This window comes from Danio rerio, chromosome 9 (genome assembly GCF_049306965.1).
Source record: "Danio rerio strain Tuebingen ecotype United States chromosome 9, GRCz12tu, whole genome shotgun sequence".
NCBI lineage: Eukaryota > Metazoa > Chordata > Actinopteri > Cypriniformes > Danionidae > Danio > Danio rerio.
This window is the reverse complement of record NC_133184.1, coordinates 24453608-24471601: the sequence shown is the minus strand read 5'-3', so window position 1 is coordinate 24471601 and position 17994 is coordinate 24453608. Positions and strand designations below refer to the sequence as shown.

Sequence of the window (17994 nt, the reverse complement as noted above, 5' to 3'; positions counted from 1 at the left end):
ACTATGTAATGGACATGCTTGTGCTTTGTTTGTCTCAGGCGGTGTACAAGGCTGATCTGAAATGGCTTCAAGGTCTGGGATGGGTACCCATTGGTTCAATTGACGTTGAGAAAGTGAAAAAGGCAGGAGAAGCACAGAGTGAAAGGAAGTACCGTCAGCACCCGAGCAACTTCAAGTTTACTTGCACAACTGCGGATATGCCAATGGTCTTGGCAAAAGCCAATGCAAGCATCATGAACAAGGTAGCCTGCTTTGAACACTAAATGTTTCTTTCTTTTCATTGCAATGTGTATAGATACTTTGAAAATGTATTCTTTTTATTTTACTTTGCACCATAGAAAAGCTATGTGGAAGCTTGGGAAAAGGATAAGACAAAGATCCATGTCATGCCAGATACAATGGAGATATTGCTTGCTAAACAGAACAAAACTAACTACAGTGTGGTGAGTCATTTGATTTAAGATTTACATTGAAAATGACAAGTTTATTTTATATCTATTTGTAAGCATTTGTATTTTTGTATCTTTTTTAGATTTATGTATATTTGTTTTTGACTTTCTTAAATAATATTGTCAACTTTTAAGCAGTACTTCTATAACTTCTTTGAATTTTGATTTCCAGAAACAATATAAGCTTGCCAATGAAGAGTCCAAAAAGAAAGGCTATGATATGCGTGGGGATGCTATTTCTATAAAAGCAGCTAAAGCCTCTAGAGATATCGTCAGTGATGTGAGTGCTTTCTTTGTTTGTTCTTTATCCATAGACGTATTTCATGGTTCAGAACATTCTCTTAAAGATTAATTTATTTTTATTGTCTTTTAATAATTTAAATGTAGTACAAGTACAAGACTGGTTATCGTAAGCAAGTTGGTCATCACATTGGAGCTCGCAGCATCCAGGATGATCCTCTGCTCATGCTGGCCTTGAACTCAGCTAAGATTGCTAGTGATGCCCTCTACAAGAAAGACTTCAACAAGTCTAAGACCAAGTTCAACCTCCCAGCGGACCTGCTGTCTCTTGAGCTGGCAAAGAAGTGTCAGATCCAGGTCAATGATGCCAACTACAGGACCTACCTGCACAACTGGACTTGCCTGCCCGACTCAAATGATGTCGTCCATGCCAGACACGTCTACGAACTCCAGAGTGATGTATGTCTAAATAAAAATCCTCTTGACTATTTTTTTTCTTTTTACAGTCATGTCAATGCACAATATTTTCACATGTGACTTAGGCGGTGTACAAGGCTGATCTGAAATGGCTTCAAGGAATCGGATGGGTTCCCATTGGTTCAGTTGATGTTGAAAAAGCGAAAAAGGCTGGAGAAGCACTGAATGAAAGAAAGTACCGTCAGCACCCGAGCAACTTCAAGTTTACCCTTACGACTGAAGACATGCCACTGGTTTTAGCTAAAAATAATGCTACTACTGTTAATAAGGTAATTATCCTTAGTGAGTTTTCCAACACAAGCACTCCTACCAGGGGTTATTTGTCCGAAATCTAATTTCATTTAACGCTTATAGAAACTTTACACTGAAGCCTGGGACAAGGACAAAACCAAAATCCACGTTATGCCTGACTGTATGGAAGTTCTACTAGCAAAACAGAACAACGCAAATTACAGTGAGGTAAGAACAGTGAATGTCTGAAGTAGTCGCATGTTTATTTGTGGCAGAAAACATTTTAAATCTGTTATGAAATATTTTCCAATTTTAGAAAAGATATAAACTTGCCAATGAAGAATCTAAGAAGAAGGGCTACGATTTGCGTGGTGATGCCATTGCTATCAAAGCAGCTAAGGCATCCAGAGATATCATAAGTGATGTGAGTACTCATCCCAAACACACTTTACTGTGCACAATTACTCATTAAAACTTGTTTTATTTTATTCATTTATTTTATATTTTACAATTGTAGTACAAGTACAAGACTGGTTATCGTAAGCAAGTTGGTCATCACATTGGAGCCCTCAGTGTCAAGGATGACCCTCTGATCATGCTGGCCTTGAACTCAGCTAAGATTGCTAGTGATGCTCTCTACAAGAAAGACTTCAACAAGTCTAAGACCAAGTACCACCTCCCAGTGGACCTGCTGTCTCTTGAGCTGGCAAAGAAGTGTCAAATCCAGGTCAATGATGCCAACTACAGGACCTACCTGCACAACTGGACCTGCCTTCCCGACTCCAATGACGTCGTCCAGGCCAGAAAAGTCTATGATCTGCGTAGCGATGTACGTTTGTCAAACTAAATGATCAGTCAATTACTGTGTTACTTTAAATTAAATATGAACTGAATCATTTTGCAAAGCTATGTTTTATCTTCACCAGGCTGTGTACAAAGCAGATATGGAGTTTATGACCGGTGTAGGATGGGTCCCCATAGGTTCTCTTGATGTCCTGAAAGCAAAGAAAGCAGCTGAAATCCTTAGCGATCGACTCTATAAACAGAAACCATCAACATTTTCATTTAAACAAGATATGCAGTCCATGCCTATGGTCCTTGCAAAGGCAAATGCTCAAATTATGAATCAGGTCAGTGAAATAAATACATATTTGAAATTTGACAACATTGATTGATAACATTGATATTTATATAGGATTCTCTTTATGTTGTTTTTGATTTCTTATGAGAAGTATTCTAAATTTCCCCTGTAGCAGCTGTCTGACACAGTATTGAATTTTTCACTGACAACATATGATTTCATTTTAGCGTCAGTACCATTCAGCATGGGAGGCTGACAAGATCAAGATTCATATCCCTCCTGATACGCCAGAAATTGTGCTCTCAAGTGCTAATGCAATCACCAATAGTAGGGTAAGTATTACATTGAAATAATGTCTCTTTCTACACTTTCTTCATTTGGTTTAGTCTCACAATCATGCATTCTGTTTGATTTCCAAATTAGTCCTTTAACTTCAGAAAACAAAATACCAAATAAAATTCTGCTTACAGAAACTATACAGACAAGGAGTTGAAGAAATCTTCAGGAAAGGCTATGACATAAAAACTGATGCTGTCGCCATCAGAGCTGCTAAAGCATCCAGAGACATTATTAGTGATGTGAGTTTATTCTGACTTGAATGTTGCTTTTATTAAAAGCTGAATCATGCATTTACTATTGTATTGTACTGTCATGTTAATGTAAATTTTAGCTTTCTTTAATACTGCTGTTATCCTTCCTTTCTAGTACAAATACAAGACTGGTTATCGTAAGCAAGTTGGTCATCATATTGGAGCCCTCAGTGTCAAAGATGATCCTCTGATAGTGCTGGCCATGAACTCAGCTAAGATTGCTAGTGATGCTCTCTACAAGAAAGACTTCAACAAGTCCAAGACCAAGTTCCACCTCCCAGTGGACCTTCTGTCTCTTGAGTTGGCAAAGAAGTGTCAGATCCAGGTTAATGATGCCAATTACAGGACCTACCTGCACAACTGGACTTGCCTACCTGATTCCAATGACGTCGTTCAGGCCAGAAAAGTCTATGATCTCCAGAGTGATGTGAGTTTCTAGAATTGTTTGTTAATAATAATCAATACCACTAGAACTTTTAGTTTTCTAATTTTCTTTCGTGTTTCTTGCAATAAGGCTGTGTACAAGGCTGATATGGAATGGATCAGAGGTACTGGATGGGTACCAATAGGCTCAGTGGACGTAGAAAAAGCTAAAAAGGCTGGTGAGATTCTAAATGAAAGAAAGTACAGACAGCATCCAAGCAAGTTTAAGTTTACATGCAAGACAGATGGCATTCCTTATGCTCTTGCCCAAGCCAATGCCAAGACTATGGATAAGGTAGATATTTTTTATAAACTGTGTAAAAGCCTGCTATTTGAAATCACTGTTGATGGCTGGAATTTCGTAGACCACAGATGAATGTGTCTAAAGTTTTGTATTCCTTTTTATGTCATTACAGAATGCATATGTTGAAGCCTGGAACAAGGAAAAAATCAATATTCATGTCATGCCAGACACCCCTGAGATCATCCTTGGAAAACAGAATAAACTCAACACAAGCATTGTAAGTGCAGCAGCACTGCTTTGTAGTAACCAATAAATCTTGAATAAATGTACACAATTTTATGTTTCAAATCCTGATAAAACTGTATGTTTTTTTCATGTTACTGCAGAAATATTACCGTCAAGACTACGAGGAAAGTCTTAAGAAGGGCTACTTCCTGCCCAAAGATGCAGTCTCTGTGAAATCTGCCAAGGCCTCCAGAGACATCATTAGTGATGTAAGTGCAGATGTGGAACTTTTTCTAATACATTAAACACACAGCATTCAATTATTGTGCTCAATTTCTTACATGTATTATTACTTTGCAGTACAAGTACAAAGCCGGATACAGGAAGCAGCAAGGACACCACATTGGAGCCCTCAGCATCAAGGATGATCCCTTGATCATGCTGGCCTTAAACTCAGGCAAAATTGCAAGTGATCTTCTGTACAAGAAAGACTTCAACAAATCCAAGACCAAGTATAACCTCCCAGCAGACCTGCTGTCTCTTGAGTTGGCCAAGAAATGCCAGATCCAAGTCAATGATGCCAACTACAGGACCTACCTGCACAACTGGACCTGCTTGCCCGATTCCAATGACGTCGTCCAGGCCAGAAAAGTCTATGACCTGCGCAGTGATGTACGTATATGCTATTTCACACTTGGGCCTGAAATTGTTAATCCTGTTAAACCACAGTGCTTGGTTATGACTATAAAAGTGTTTTTTAGGCACATTATGAAAGACCCTTCTGTGCTATTTGGTTATAAGTCATATTGTTGCATTAATCCCTTTGTTGTAAACTTTCAACCTAGGCTGTTTACAAAGCTGACCTTGAGTGGATCCGTGGATGTGGCTGGATGCCACATGGATCTATTGATGTAGTGAAAGCCAAGAATGCTCAGAATATTCTCAATGAGAAACTCTACCGTCAGCATCCAAGCACCGTCAAGTTCACCAGTGCTGTGGACCTGCCTGTCATCGTCCTAGCAAAGCAAAATGCTGATATCCTCAGTGATGTAAGATTATTGGCTTTTCTTTTCATCAGTACCTTGCTCAAATGTTCATGTTTAACTATAGTTACACTTTGTTTTAAGAATGCTGCTCTTATTAAAATTATTTGCAATTTGGAATTAAACTTCTGAATAATTTGCCTATAGGCGGAAATGAGTAGGAGTAATAAACATAAATAAGAAAATAGAAGTTTGAATAATGCATCATAATGAGCTGTTTTTACAGCTAAAAGTCAATTGCAAGTGAGTGAGATACACACACACACACACACACACACACACACACACACACACACAAGTTTAATTGAAATGGTGAATTATCCCATTTGAAAGTAATATAATTGAAAGCTATAGTCAATACATGTAGTTATAAATTGTGCTAAATCTATGCTTTACAGTTTTTGTTTTTGCATTCCAATGTGATAAACAAACCTTGTTTATATTTTATCTTTTGAATTATTATCTTGTTCACAGAGGAAATACAGAGAAGCATGGGACAAAGATAAGACATCTGTGCACATCATGCCAAATACCCCTGCCATCGAGTTGTCCAGAGCTAATGCCATTGCTGTCAGCAATGTAAGTAGACTAAAATTAATGTTTGTTTTATGAGCTTAGCATGCTATTAAAATATTGTGTATCGAGTTTTTGCCTTATCTATCCCTTTATAGAAAATGTATACCAAAAACTGGGATTCTACGAAGGCAAAGGCCTACCACATCAAAGAGGATGCCATCTCTGTGATCAAAGCTAAAGCCTCCAGAGATATAGCCAGTGATGTAAGGTTTTCTCTCTTTTTTATTTTTTTTTTTATTTTGAATGTTTCACTTTGTTTTATTTATTTATATATATTTTTTGAGTAATATCAATGTGGATACTTAGAACTGATCATTTTTCTTATGCAGTACAAGTACAAGACTGGTTACCGTAAGCAAGTTGGTCATCATATTGGAGCCCTTAGTGTCAGGGACGATCCTCTGATCATGCTGGCCTTGAACTCAGCTAAGATTGCTAGTGATGCTCTCTACAAGAAAGACTTCAACAAGTCCAAGACCAAGTTCAACCTCCCAGTGGACCTTCTGTCTCTTGAACTGGCCAAGAAATGTCAAATCCAGGTCAATGATGCCAACTACAGGACCTACCTGCACAACTGGACCTGCTTGCCTGACTCCAATGACGTCGTCCAGGCCAGAAAAGTCTATGATCTGCGTAGCGATGTAAGTTAAGCTTTAATAGTGTTTGAAGAAAATCGATAAAATAAGGTTTGTACAATATTTCATTTGATTGTTTTGATGTTTAGGCTGTGTACAAGGCTGACCTGGAGTGGCTCAGAGGATGCGGATGGATTCCCCATGAGTCTGTTGAAGTTGTCAAAGTGAGGAATGCACAAAAGGTTTTGGCTGAGGTAAGTCCTTGACACTATGTGCTTAGGCCATTTCAACCAATCAGTTCCTCTTGGTTTTCTTCAGATTTTATCCCCTACAGATGTCTAAAAACAATTACTGATTTTTTTTTCAGAGAGGCTACCGTGTTAAGCTGGATGAGCAGAAATATACAACACCCATTGAAAGAATTGACTTTGTGCGCTCCAAAAATGCAGCTGATGTACTCAATGAGGTAAGCCATATCCAGCCATCCAAACGTGGAAGGAAAATAAAAAATAATAGATAGAAACACACATTTTTTATGTAATTACCAAGTAAAAATAGCTTTCAATTAATAATATTACAGTATATGTTATTTGCTTTTCTAGTTTCCATAAATTATATAACTGCACTTCCTAAGCAATTTTTTAAGTCATGCCTTTTGTGAATGAATGAATGAATGAATGAATGAAGGTTATTTTTTGGATAGCACTTCTAAGATTTTTAAGTATCATCTAAAGTAATAAGTGCAGGAAAAAATACAAAGGTCACATTTAAAAGAATGAAAACTATTAAAAAAATAAATATAAAAAGAAAAAGAAAAAATAATATGAAAATAAATAAATAAATAAAAAAATGAAAGTGTTTTTTGAAAATGTATAGAAAAATATGAAAGCAATAAAGATTTTTCCTTCTAGTTACAAAAAAAGAAAATACTGCAGTATGATTAGTTCAAAAAATCATATTGTTTTTTTGTTTTGTCTTCTCAGGCTAAGTACCGTGAGGCCTGGCACAATGACAAGACTAAATACACCCTGACAGATTCCCCAGTAATGGCTACAGCAAGGGAAGTGGCCAAAATGTATCACCCGGTAAAGGATTTGTTCATTTAGAAAATCCAAAACCCTATCTGTAATAACGGCTCAAATTTAAGAACTAACTAAAATGTTATTTTATCATTACCTATAGCATTTTTACACCAAAAACTGGAACAAATCCAAAGCCACATCATACTTCATGCCCGGAGATGCAGTCCCGATTAAACAATGCATCCATAACAGTAAAGTACAGAGTGATGTAAGTAAATAAATAAAAGTAAACCTAATTCCAGCTCACCTTAATGTTATCAACACAAATAAAATGGACTTTTTTTCAGTACAAGTACAAGACTGGTTATCGTAAGCAAGTTGGTCATCACATTGGAGCCCTCAGCGTCCAGGATGATCCTCTGCTCATGCTGGCCTTGAATTCAGCTAAGATTGCTAGCGATGCTCTCTACAAGAAAGACTTCAACAAGTCCAAGACCAAGTTTAATCTCCCAGTAGACATGGTGGCCTTTGAACATGCAAAGAAGTGCCAGATCCAAGTCAATGACGATAAATACAGAACTCGACTGCACCAGTGGACATGCTTGCCTGATCAGAATGATGTCATTCAGGCCCGTAAAGTGTATGACTTGTGCAGTGATGTAAGTTTTATTTGCTTCATAATACATTTGATTTTATAAAAAATATATAATATAATATAATATAATATAATATAATATAATATAATATAATATAATATAATATAATATAATATAATATAATATAACGTTCTACCTCCAGAACATCTACAAAGCAGATATGGAATGGTTGCGTGGTTGTGGATGGGTTGCTGCTGATTCTGTGGAGCATGTCAAAGTCCGAAAAGCCCAAGAGATTATCAATGATGTAAGTTTCAACAGTGGTTTTTTTTTTTTTTTTTGTCAAATTTGCACTTATAGCATGAACAATGTCTTACAACAGTTTATGTTTCTTTTGTCCCTGCACAGAGACATTACAAAAAAGATGCAAAGGACAACTTTAGCAAATATACTCATATTGTGGATCGCCCAGAGATTGTCCTTGCAAAGGTTAATGCCTTCAACCTCAGCGATGTAAGTGGCTCACATTTTGAGTTTATGATCTTCATGGGGGTACTGATTTGTACTGATGATTAGGTACTGGTAATGTCAAGTACTGAGGATTAAGCTTGTTTCTGCTGTCATTTAGCTGAAGTACAAAGAATCCTTTAACCTGGAAAAAGGCCACTACATTGGATCAGAAGATACCCCACAACTGGCTCATTCTAGAGAATTCGCAAAGATGATCAGTGAGGTAAAAATATCCATTCCTGATTTACTTGTATATGTTGCCATTTAAAATATATGGTGGATTACAAGCAGGATGTTTTGTTTTTCTAGAAATTATACAAAGTCAGCTGGGATGAGAGCAAAGCCACTGGTTACCAGCTAAACCATGAATACATGCCTGTGCAAATAGCCAAAAGGAACAGAGACATAGTCAGTGATGTGAGTATGAATGATAAAACAATTCATATTTTATAAAATAGACATGTATTGTCACATGACTGGGATCAGCGCATTGCCACATATATTTCATACATCCTTTTTTATGTAAATGATTTTTGATTGCGTCTTGTTTTGAAACACTGCAGCATAAGTACCATGATGCTCATGAGAAAGCCAAAGGCCACTACTTGGCTTCAACTCTGGTTGACTTCCCTCTGTTGGTTCACTCTAACCATGTTGAGAAGCTGAAGAATCTGGTGAGTTGTTTTTGTAGGTGCTTTACACTGATAACCACTCAATATATTTTAAAACCCTATCAACAAGACTTCTTTTAATTTATCTAACAGAGAGAATACCGCAAAGCCTACAATGAAACCAAAACTAAGCTCCACATTCCTGCTGATATGATCAGCCACGTGGTTGCCAAGAAGTGCCAGGAAATCCTGAGTGATGTGCTTTACCGTACACACCTGCACCAGTGGACATGCCACCCTGAACAGAATGATGCCATCCGAGCACGCAAGGCCAATGAGATCTTGAGTGATGTAGGTTACTATTACAGTTATTCTGATTGCCAGGCCTGTAGAATGCCTATATTTAACGAATTTCTCCATTACAGATATTTTACAAAGAGGACCTGAACTGGATGAAGGGTGTTGGTTGTTACGCCTGGGATACTCCTGAGATTGTACGTGCCAAGAAGTCATATGAGCTACAGAGTGACGTGAGTAGTATCTTTCAAGCCATCTAGTAGTTTACACTGAAAATTCAATAAGTTTCCATCTGTTTGAAGGTTAATTTTTTGCTTTTTCACAGATTAAATACAAAGCAGAAGGCAAGAAGGAATGGAACAACTACTCCATTGTGACAGACACTCCTGTGTATGTGACTGCCATCCTGGGCCACACATGGGCCAGCGAGGTTTGTGCTTGAATACAAAATCCTTGAGTATTATCGAGAGCACATTACTTTAAAGTTTAAACCCTTTGACAATTTTGTATTCCATTGATGCTCAGTTGAACTACAGAGAGGCGTATCACAAGGAGAAGCACATGTACACCACAATCCTGGACACGTATGACTATGCAAGATGCTACAACCTGAAGGAGGTCTACAGCACTGTAAGCCTGCTACAAAAGCTAAAAATGCTTAAAGTTCCTGGTTTATTTTGCCGTCACAGTTTTTAAGATATTTTTTATGAACATTCAGAAAGCATACTCTGCTGCCTGGAACAAGATCAAGGCCAAGAGCTACTCAATCCCTCACGATTCCCATGCCTTAGCCCATGCTAAACAACAGAAGGTCATCCTGAGCAACGTGAGTCACTTTTCTAATACCTACTCCAGTCCTTCCAAAGAAAAAAAATACTGAATCTGAGTGGAATCTGATTGTTCTTGACATACTAGAGTTCTCCTTTGGCTTCTGTAGGTTAAATACAAGGAAGATTATGAGAAGTTCAAGACCCTGTATAGCCTGCCTAAGTGTCTTGAGGACGACCCCCAAACTGCAAGATGTGTGAAGTCTGGAAAGCTTGTCCTGGATGTGAGTAAAGTATCAGCTAAGCTGTGAGTTTATTACTTACTGAATGTCAAACTTTTAAACCTTGTCGTAATCTTTTGTCTCTTAGCGCCTGTACAAAGAAAACTATGAGAAGACCAAAGCAAAAATCAATGTACCTCCCGACATGCTTGACATCGTATCTGCACGCAATACTCAGAAGACTGTCAGTGGTGTTGACTACCGAAAATACCTACACCAATGGATCTGCCTGCCTGACATGCAGGTGTACGTACATGCCCGCAAAGTCAATGAGCAACTGAGCGACGTAAGTGACATGAAAGTTATAGCAAAGTCAAGTCAGAGTGCTAACTGGAATGTGGTCTCTTTGTTGCTGTAACCCTCACATTGCATCTAATTTCAGATTTTCTACAAAGATGACCTCAACTGGCTGAAGGGAGCTGGCTGCTATGCTTGGGACACTCCTGAGATTCTTCGTGTCAAGCAAGCGATGAAACTGCAGAGTGACGTAGGTGTAGTTTCATGTCATTTTCTGTAAGTTTATTCTTCCTCTATCTTCTCACATGCTGTCTTCACCCTGGTGATTTTCTTTTTCAGAACTTGTACAGAGCTAAAGGAATCGAGCACTTTAAGCAGTACACTGTTGTGATGGACACGCCAGTCTATGAAACATGCAAACAGAGCGCTAAGAACTTGAGTGAGGTAACACCTCAAAAACATCCATCAGCTAACACTATAATTCCTTTACTTAATTTTGGTTGAAGCTGGATTTTCTGACTCCTATACGTTTTATCTGCAGCTCAACTACCGTCATGACTATGCCACAAACGTTTTGGGTAAAAACACAGCTCCTGCTGTGACCATCGAAACTGAAAGGGCCCGTCAAGCCAACTACATCCAAAGCGACGTATGATACCTCTTACCAAAACTTTTGAATGTGTACAGAAGTCTCCATTGATTTGTACATCATATCACATCTTTTCTTTATTCCATTCAGAACTTCTACAAAGAGGCCAATAAGTCATTTATGCCCACTGGATACTCTCTGCCTTACGACACTCCACTCAACAAACAAGCCAAGGCCAACAGCATCGTCACCAGCAATGTATGACAACACATATTTTCTCAGTTTTAAAAAGAGACTTTAAATGTAATGAATGCATCGCATATAATGTTACAATCTCTGCAGATGAAGTACAGAGAAGCCTATGATCTGATGAAAGCGAGAAGCTACAAACTTGATCCAGAAGGTGTTAACTTTGTCACCATCAGGAAGGCAAATAAGGTCACCAATGAAGTAAGTGCCATATCTTAAGAGAGCCTTAATAATTTCAACTTTACCACATACATGGATGTTAACAAGGTTGCATTTTCTCATAGCGACTTTATCGTGAAAAGTATGAGAAAGAAAAGGACAAGATCCACTCTGAGTATGACACACCTGAAATCAGACAGGTTAAGGCCACTCAACATGCAATCAGTGATGTAAGTATGTCCTTATTGTAAACTACGGCTTCTGCCTTGCATGTCATACCACTAGAAGTAGTTACATTTGCTCTAATATTTGTTCATTTTCCTCTTCAGCTGTGCTATAAGGAGAAGTACTACAACACCAGAGGAACTCTTCTGCCCATGCCCATCACCCCAGAGCTGATGCACTGCTTCCACGTCAATGAGATCAACAGTGATGTAGGTCAATGTACTAGGGTTGGACGATTTCGACCAATTTGGCATTGTATGATGTTTAATGTGAAACATTGCGCTGGACGATGGCATCATCATTGTAGGCAACCGTTAATTATTTATGAATAATTAATTCATAACTAATTAATTATTTGTAGCCTACCATTACACACAAATAACCAGCAGTCAATCACTTTTTCCACGAAACTCTGGCACAAATAGGCAGAGTGATCTGTGTCGTTATAATGGCGTCAACAAACTTGGTAAAAAAAGGTGCACTACCAACAGGAATTAACCAACAGTATCTGAGGTTTTCACTAATATTACAAAATACAAGCGTGAAAGCAAAAGATTGAAGCAGTGTACTGACGCTGTGACACATTACCTGATAGATTTAAAAGACCGAAGAGTTGTTAGAGACAAGATTTATTAAATATCACAAGATTAATTAAATATCACACGATTAATCGAATATAGTGAGATGCAATCCAGCGGTGCATCCTTTATAAACTGTCCGACGTGCTCTGCTCTCTGGGGTTTTGTGCTTAAAGCACCCCATACTGACTGCCTGGAGCTCAGACGTGCACATGCCAGAGTGTGTATGTGAGTGTGTTTGTGTGTGGTCACATGATGTGCATTTTTAGCAGTATAGTATGGATGGAGAGATGTTCAGAAATAGTAGATAAAACGCCAATGTGGGAGTGGCTCGTTTTCATTCTAAAGTAGTGGGTTGCTACTGCAACGGGAACGTGAGGGAGGATCTCGATGCTGGCTCAGAATTGTGATGTCTTTCCGCCATTGGCGATGGACGATAGCATCGTTGATCGACCCAACCTTAAAATGCACCCAATTTACTTAAATACATAACACAATATAAACTATGCACATGTAGCATTTATTACGTTAGTGTTTGTAGGTATATTAACCATGTTATTATCGTTTGCAGCTGAAATATAAAGAGGATCTGCATTGGCTGAGGGGCATTGGCTGCTTCATGGTTGACTCTCCTGAGATGGTTCGCATCCGTGAGATCACCAAGTTCAAAGTAATTACAATTTTATTAATCATACATGCTACATTTTATTTACACCGGTTCATTTTGAGGATTTTTTGGTACTAATAATTGTTTTATCTATTTCAAAGAAATCATATGAGACTGACGCCAAGAAGAACTTTTCCAACTACAGCGTAGTCCTGGACACACCAGAGTACAAGCGAGTGACTGAACTCAAGACTCACATGAGTAATGTAAGTAATTTTTACATCAGCATCAGGCTTAATATATCTTGTCTGGAAGCTAGTGGTTATTTTTTAATGTCTCTTTATCTGTTTTTATGCACAGGTGGTGTACAGAGCTGAGGGCAACAAGGAAAAGCAAAAATGCACCACCACCGTGGATGGTCTGGAAATCAAGAGAGCCAAGTGGGCACAGAGTCTGACCAACAAGGTAAAACCCTTTTAGTTCAAAATCAAATTATTGCTTTGTTATAATGTGTAATAATTCAAAATTAAATGATTTGGGTTGCAGTAATTTCTAATTGACTAATCAATTCCAAAGATCCGGAAGAAAGTAGTTCCTCATACAAAAGGGTTTTTGAGACTCTCTATGTTTGATTTTGCTTTTATATACACAATTATGCCGTCAAACTGTTGTATAAACGCAATGTCACACTCGTAGCAGTGCAATATGGCTGTATATCAGCACTGGTGGGGGCACTAAGGCAATCGGCCTGCAGCCTCGTGCCAACGCACACCTTCCACCAGTGCCGATATACAGCCATAACGCACTGCTACAAGTGGGATATTGCTCATATATCTTACTGCCAATGATGTAATGTACGTTAATGTTATAGTCACAAAATAAGCAAAATAGCATGTCACAGTGGATTTTTCACAATTATTTAACTACTCACTTCACTATCTTTTCACAGTACCAATACGTTGATCTGGCATCCAAGGAGAGGGCCTTCTTCACCCCAGAATCTCACACTCCCATCTTGGATCATGCCCGTTCCATGAAAGTTGTGTATAGTGAGGTACGTTTTGTTTTTCACAACACAAAGACACTTTATAATCACTCTGTAACATGTATTTATGCATGCTAACAAACCTATTTATCTTTTCTACTGTCTCTAGAAAAAGTACAAGGAACAGTATGAGAAGATGAAGCACAAGTATACTCCCATCCATGACACACCGATCCTGATTCGTTCCAAGAAAGCCTACCTCAATGCCAGTGATGTAAGTCTGATGGTTCATTTATTCCATTATTGGCCAATGTCAGTCTTCATTCCTAACAAGTATACATCCATTCTATTTAGCTGCGCTACAAGGAAACATTCGAGCTGGCTAAGGGACACTCTCACGCTGATAAGGATGCCCTTGATATTCTCTGTGCCAAGAGGGTCAGAGATGACATCAGTGAGGTTAGTTAACTATAATACTTTTTATTTGTATTGAACATTCATTCAATATATTGAGGAATCCTACCACTCACTCTCTTCTTTCAAATACAGGTCAAATACAGGGAGAAGTACATCAGCACACTGGGCACCTGGAAGTCCATTCCTGACCGCCCTGAGTTCTTCCACAGCAGGATTGTGAGGGACTGCATCAGTGACGTGAGTATCTAAACCTTCCTATTTTTTTATTTTTTACGTCATCTGCTTTCAGCATTATTGACAGAAGCGTATGTGGTTTTTAAACCCTCTCTCATGTTCTTATTCAATTTAGATCAAGTACAAAGAGGACCTGGACTGGATCAAGGGTATTGGTTGCTATGTGTGGGACACACCTGAGTTGGTCCGGGCTGAACAAAACAAGAACCTCTACAGCGAAGTAAAACGCAACAACCATTTGACTATTACAGACACACATTAGATTTTAAACATTGCTTTTTTTACTTGCAATGTATAATGAACATAAACAATAGTAATTATGGTTGAGTCAACGTATCATCAATGATGCAGTATGATGCAAATAACAAAGCTTTATCATACTTATTTGCTGCTGTTTAATTGTGTTTTTGACAGAGACTCTACAAAGCATCATTTGAGAAAAACAGAGCCAACTTCAAGTACACATGTGACACACCATTCTTTGAGGCTGCCAAGAACGCTTCACTTCTGATCAATGACGTAAGTCAATAGTAGTATAACTTTATATCTTAATACTCTGGTATAATACATAAATAAAATTAGAGAAATCCAGAAGCAAGTAAATCATTACAGATATGCAATAAAATATGAAAACTGTCCTTGCATAACCTGAATTTCTTCCACTGCTTTAATAATGGATACAAATTGAAAGGTAAACCATTATCTAATCTCTTTCTGATGACGGTCTCATTTATATTTTAGGAATTGTTTTATCCATGTCTTTACCATGTCTAAGATTTCAATGTATTTACCCACCATGCCTTATTTTCTCCTCCTAAATAAGTGTTTGTTTTCACTGCTCTCGAGGCAGTTGTCTTTAACTCCAATTTTGAAATTCTGAGCAGAGGTCCTACCGTGCCAGCTATGAGAAGTCTAAGGATAAGTACACCATAGTTGTAGATGACCCTAGAAACGTCTTGGCTAAGGAGAACAGCAAGATGAGTCAGGTAAAGCTACCAGCTGCAGCTGCCTCTACGGGTCCGTCGCCTGCCACAGGGGCCTGAGCATGAGGTCATCTTCAGTCCACTGGATGACTATGTCGCATGGCTACAACGTCACTTGATTGTGTCACTTTCTCTCCACTGATTTAGGTTTCCCTTTAAGTGACATTCAAAAAAATAATTTTTTGAGTGTGCACCGCTACTTCCAAATCTCTGTGCTCCAGATAATGCTTTGTCTGAAAGTGCGGTAGTTTGAGTGATATTCACAGTTGCTCAGTTAAATTTTGGTAATGAAAGTCAAACATTCTCCCACAGATTTTTTTATTATTTTCACCATATTGACAAACAGAAACATGATTGGTTTTCAAGCGACTACTGTATGAGCTTAAAATAGGGTTACTCTTGGGAAATCAGATATCTGGAGTACACAGTTTGGAACAGAACAACTCTTCTTGGACTTCAGTATCCACTTTCTGTCTCTGTCTTTTATTTGTGGCATGATTTGTGCATCTGTGTGTTTCCTCAATGGACAGGGAAAATATAAATGCAAGGCCAAGGAGTTACTCAAGGGTGGCTGCAATGAGCTGCTCCGTCCCGACATTCTCGTTGCCATGTACAACTCTGGCATGTGGAGTAAGGTAACCATCTGCCCACTGGTAGTCCACGAAACCCTCTAGAAATCCCATTTCTTCATCAATGCACCTCTAACTCCACCTGTACTGATCAAATGCAGCCATTAATAAACTATAACCAATTTGGATTTTTTTCACCATCCCCTACTGAGCCACTGATCCACTGATCACCGTTCATTCATAAATCCAATGGATTTGCTAAAAGAAACATGGGAAATTCAGCTAAAGCAGCGCTTCATTGCCCATATATACAGAAGGCTGGATCTATCCTGATTATCATGATAGCATACAGAAGATGCTAGACAAATTTTACTCATTTAACTGAAGATAAGGGTGTTTTTATAAATGCCAGATTTATATTGTAGTTGATATTTAGCCGCACCTTGTTGGTGTTTCGTAATATCTCATTTTTACGAGGTGGGTCATTAGCCCAACGCTCAATCCCCAATGCCAGGTTTCCACACACACACACAAGAGACAATTATCTCGGCCCCCTCTCTTTAAGTTAATCACTTTTTACTTTATACAGAAACAGTTATACATCAAACAGGTTTAAATAATTTCATTAAAAAACTAGTTTGGTTCAATAAATACCCCAATGTTTAGTATATATTTTAAAAACAAAAGAACTAATAAAATAAAATGTATTTGGAGATTAAATGGCATATTGAAAAGTTACCTGAAGAGACAAAGATGTCATCTGGTAAGAATAAAAAGTTTTAACTTGTCTGTCTTTCTCCATACTTTTGCCTGAACCTGATTTCCACCTACATCTTTATTTTTAGCGATTGCATATTGCATGTTTTCTGTTGCATGTGTGTGAATGAAGTTTTGTAGATTTTAGATATGCTTTTTGTAAGCCATTATTTGCATGCTCAAAGTTTACTTTATATCTGTTACTAATAAAACTTTCTTTAATAACTGACAGTTATTATTCAACTTTAATGTCAAAGTTTCTAGCTTGGTTTTCCTTATAAATGTAAATATATTACTGTAAATGAAAAATAAGAGCTTTCACTTAAACTCTTAACTGCTAAGTATGCTTATTGATAGTAAGGAAGATGTAATAGAGTATATTTCTATGTATAGGTATGTAATTTATAAAAACAAATAAGTAGGCCCAGACAGAATCTGCAGACATTTTTTGTTATGTCTGCTGAGATTTTTGCAAAAAATCCTCAGATTATGTTGAATTATTTTAGGAGTGTTGTAACTAAAAGTTTAATATATTAAATAAAAAGTAGTAGCGTTTTAACTTTTATGTAATAGTTACAATGCATATCCATCTAGATTCACTTATATGGTAAACAAAGCAAGTCTATCAAATAATATATCTATTAAATTACAGAAATTATTACTTTATTTGTTGTAAATAAATCAATTGAACACTTTTATATTAGTCAATATTATTACTGAAATTAATTTAAAAACTGAATAAACATAAATTTACACACATTTACACAAGTAAACAAATAGACTCAGTAATGGGCTAAAACTCTGCAGATTTCTGCATGCCTAGATTCTATGTGGGCCTACTACTAAGTAAACCAATATGCTTCTTATTATAGACTATAGTTTCCTTTAATATAAGATCAGCCATAACTTCCCAATGAGCAAATTTAAAAGATAAGCTTCATTGAATTTGAAATGTGGTCTCTAAAATGAGTCTCTGACAATCATTTCTTGTCCATGACCTCCTATAGTGGAAGTACAAAGAGCAGTATGAACGTGCCAAGTCAAAATACACTGCAGTTCTGGACACCCCTGAATATCAAGTCGCCAAGCGCAGCAAGCAGATCAGCGATGTAAGTACCATCAGCATATGGCTGTATCATTAAGAAATCCTCCACTCACCAAATGTGAA

General features: G+C 37.7%; 1 protein-coding gene and 1 long non-coding RNA gene across 4 annotated transcripts in view; one reads left to right on the top strand and one right to left on the bottom strand.

The window, feature by feature from the left end:
- Positions 1 to 17994, top strand: part of neb (nebulin) — an 87699-nt gene that overhangs the window by 38976 nt on the left and 30729 nt on the right. Inside the window, exons 54-108 of one of the 2 annotated variants that reach the window (XM_009304675.5) lie at positions 39 to 242; positions 339 to 443; positions 622 to 729; positions 837 to 1148; positions 1232 to 1435; positions 1521 to 1625; positions 1714 to 1821; positions 1915 to 2226; positions 2324 to 2527; positions 2706 to 2810; positions 2949 to 3056; positions 3184 to 3495; positions 3583 to 3786; positions 3908 to 4012; positions 4122 to 4229; positions 4321 to 4632; positions 4806 to 5009; positions 5478 to 5582; positions 5675 to 5782; positions 5909 to 6220; positions 6304 to 6408; positions 6522 to 6620; positions 7138 to 7239; positions 7337 to 7444; positions 7524 to 7835; positions 7975 to 8079; positions 8181 to 8285; positions 8401 to 8505; positions 8592 to 8699; positions 8846 to 8956; positions 9047 to 9244; positions 9319 to 9423; positions 9516 to 9620; positions 9716 to 9820; positions 9909 to 10016; positions 10128 to 10241; positions 10327 to 10524; positions 10621 to 10725; positions 10815 to 10919; positions 11017 to 11124; positions 11215 to 11322; positions 11407 to 11514; positions 11598 to 11702; positions 11802 to 11906; positions 12847 to 12945; positions 13044 to 13148; positions 13243 to 13347; positions 13832 to 13936; positions 14037 to 14141; positions 14222 to 14326; positions 14417 to 14521; positions 14634 to 14738; positions 14933 to 15037; positions 16032 to 16136; positions 17834 to 17935. In XM_009304675.5, the coding sequence (XP_009302950.1) occupies positions 39 to 242; positions 339 to 443; positions 622 to 729; positions 837 to 1148; positions 1232 to 1435; positions 1521 to 1625; positions 1714 to 1821; positions 1915 to 2226; positions 2324 to 2527; positions 2706 to 2810; positions 2949 to 3056; positions 3184 to 3495; positions 3583 to 3786; positions 3908 to 4012; positions 4122 to 4229; positions 4321 to 4632; positions 4806 to 5009; positions 5478 to 5582; positions 5675 to 5782; positions 5909 to 6220; positions 6304 to 6408; positions 6522 to 6620; positions 7138 to 7239; positions 7337 to 7444; positions 7524 to 7835; positions 7975 to 8079; positions 8181 to 8285; positions 8401 to 8505; positions 8592 to 8699; positions 8846 to 8956; positions 9047 to 9244; positions 9319 to 9423; positions 9516 to 9620; positions 9716 to 9820; positions 9909 to 10016; positions 10128 to 10241; positions 10327 to 10524; positions 10621 to 10725; positions 10815 to 10919; positions 11017 to 11124; positions 11215 to 11322; positions 11407 to 11514; positions 11598 to 11702; positions 11802 to 11906; positions 12847 to 12945; positions 13044 to 13148; positions 13243 to 13347; positions 13832 to 13936; positions 14037 to 14141; positions 14222 to 14326; positions 14417 to 14521; positions 14634 to 14738; positions 14933 to 15037; positions 16032 to 16136; positions 17834 to 17935 (7728 nt within the window). Of the gene's footprint in view, positions 1 to 38; positions 243 to 338; positions 444 to 621; positions 730 to 836; positions 1149 to 1231; positions 1436 to 1520; positions 1626 to 1713; positions 1822 to 1914; positions 2227 to 2323; positions 2528 to 2705; positions 2811 to 2948; positions 3057 to 3183; positions 3496 to 3582; positions 3787 to 3907; positions 4013 to 4121; positions 4230 to 4320; positions 4633 to 4805; positions 5010 to 5477; positions 5583 to 5674; positions 5783 to 5908; positions 6221 to 6303; positions 6409 to 6521; positions 6621 to 7137; positions 7240 to 7336; positions 7445 to 7523; positions 7836 to 7974; positions 8080 to 8180; positions 8286 to 8400; positions 8506 to 8591; positions 8700 to 8845; positions 8957 to 9046; positions 9245 to 9318; positions 9424 to 9515; positions 9621 to 9715; positions 9821 to 9908; positions 10017 to 10127; positions 10242 to 10326; positions 10525 to 10620; positions 10726 to 10814; positions 10920 to 11016; positions 11125 to 11214; positions 11323 to 11406; positions 11515 to 11597; positions 11703 to 11801; positions 11907 to 12846; positions 12946 to 13043; positions 13149 to 13242; positions 13348 to 13831; positions 13937 to 14036; positions 14142 to 14221; positions 14327 to 14416; positions 14522 to 14633; positions 14739 to 14932; positions 15038 to 15402; positions 15505 to 16031; positions 16137 to 17833; positions 17936 to 17994 lie in introns of both variants that reach the window. The other variant, XM_073912668.1, reaches the window with a different exon arrangement.
- The window catches only part of LOC141376116 (uncharacterized), a 53054-nt gene that overhangs the window by 27410 nt on the left and 7650 nt on the right, over positions 1 to 17994 (bottom strand). The gene's annotated exons all lie outside the window — the stretch shown is intronic.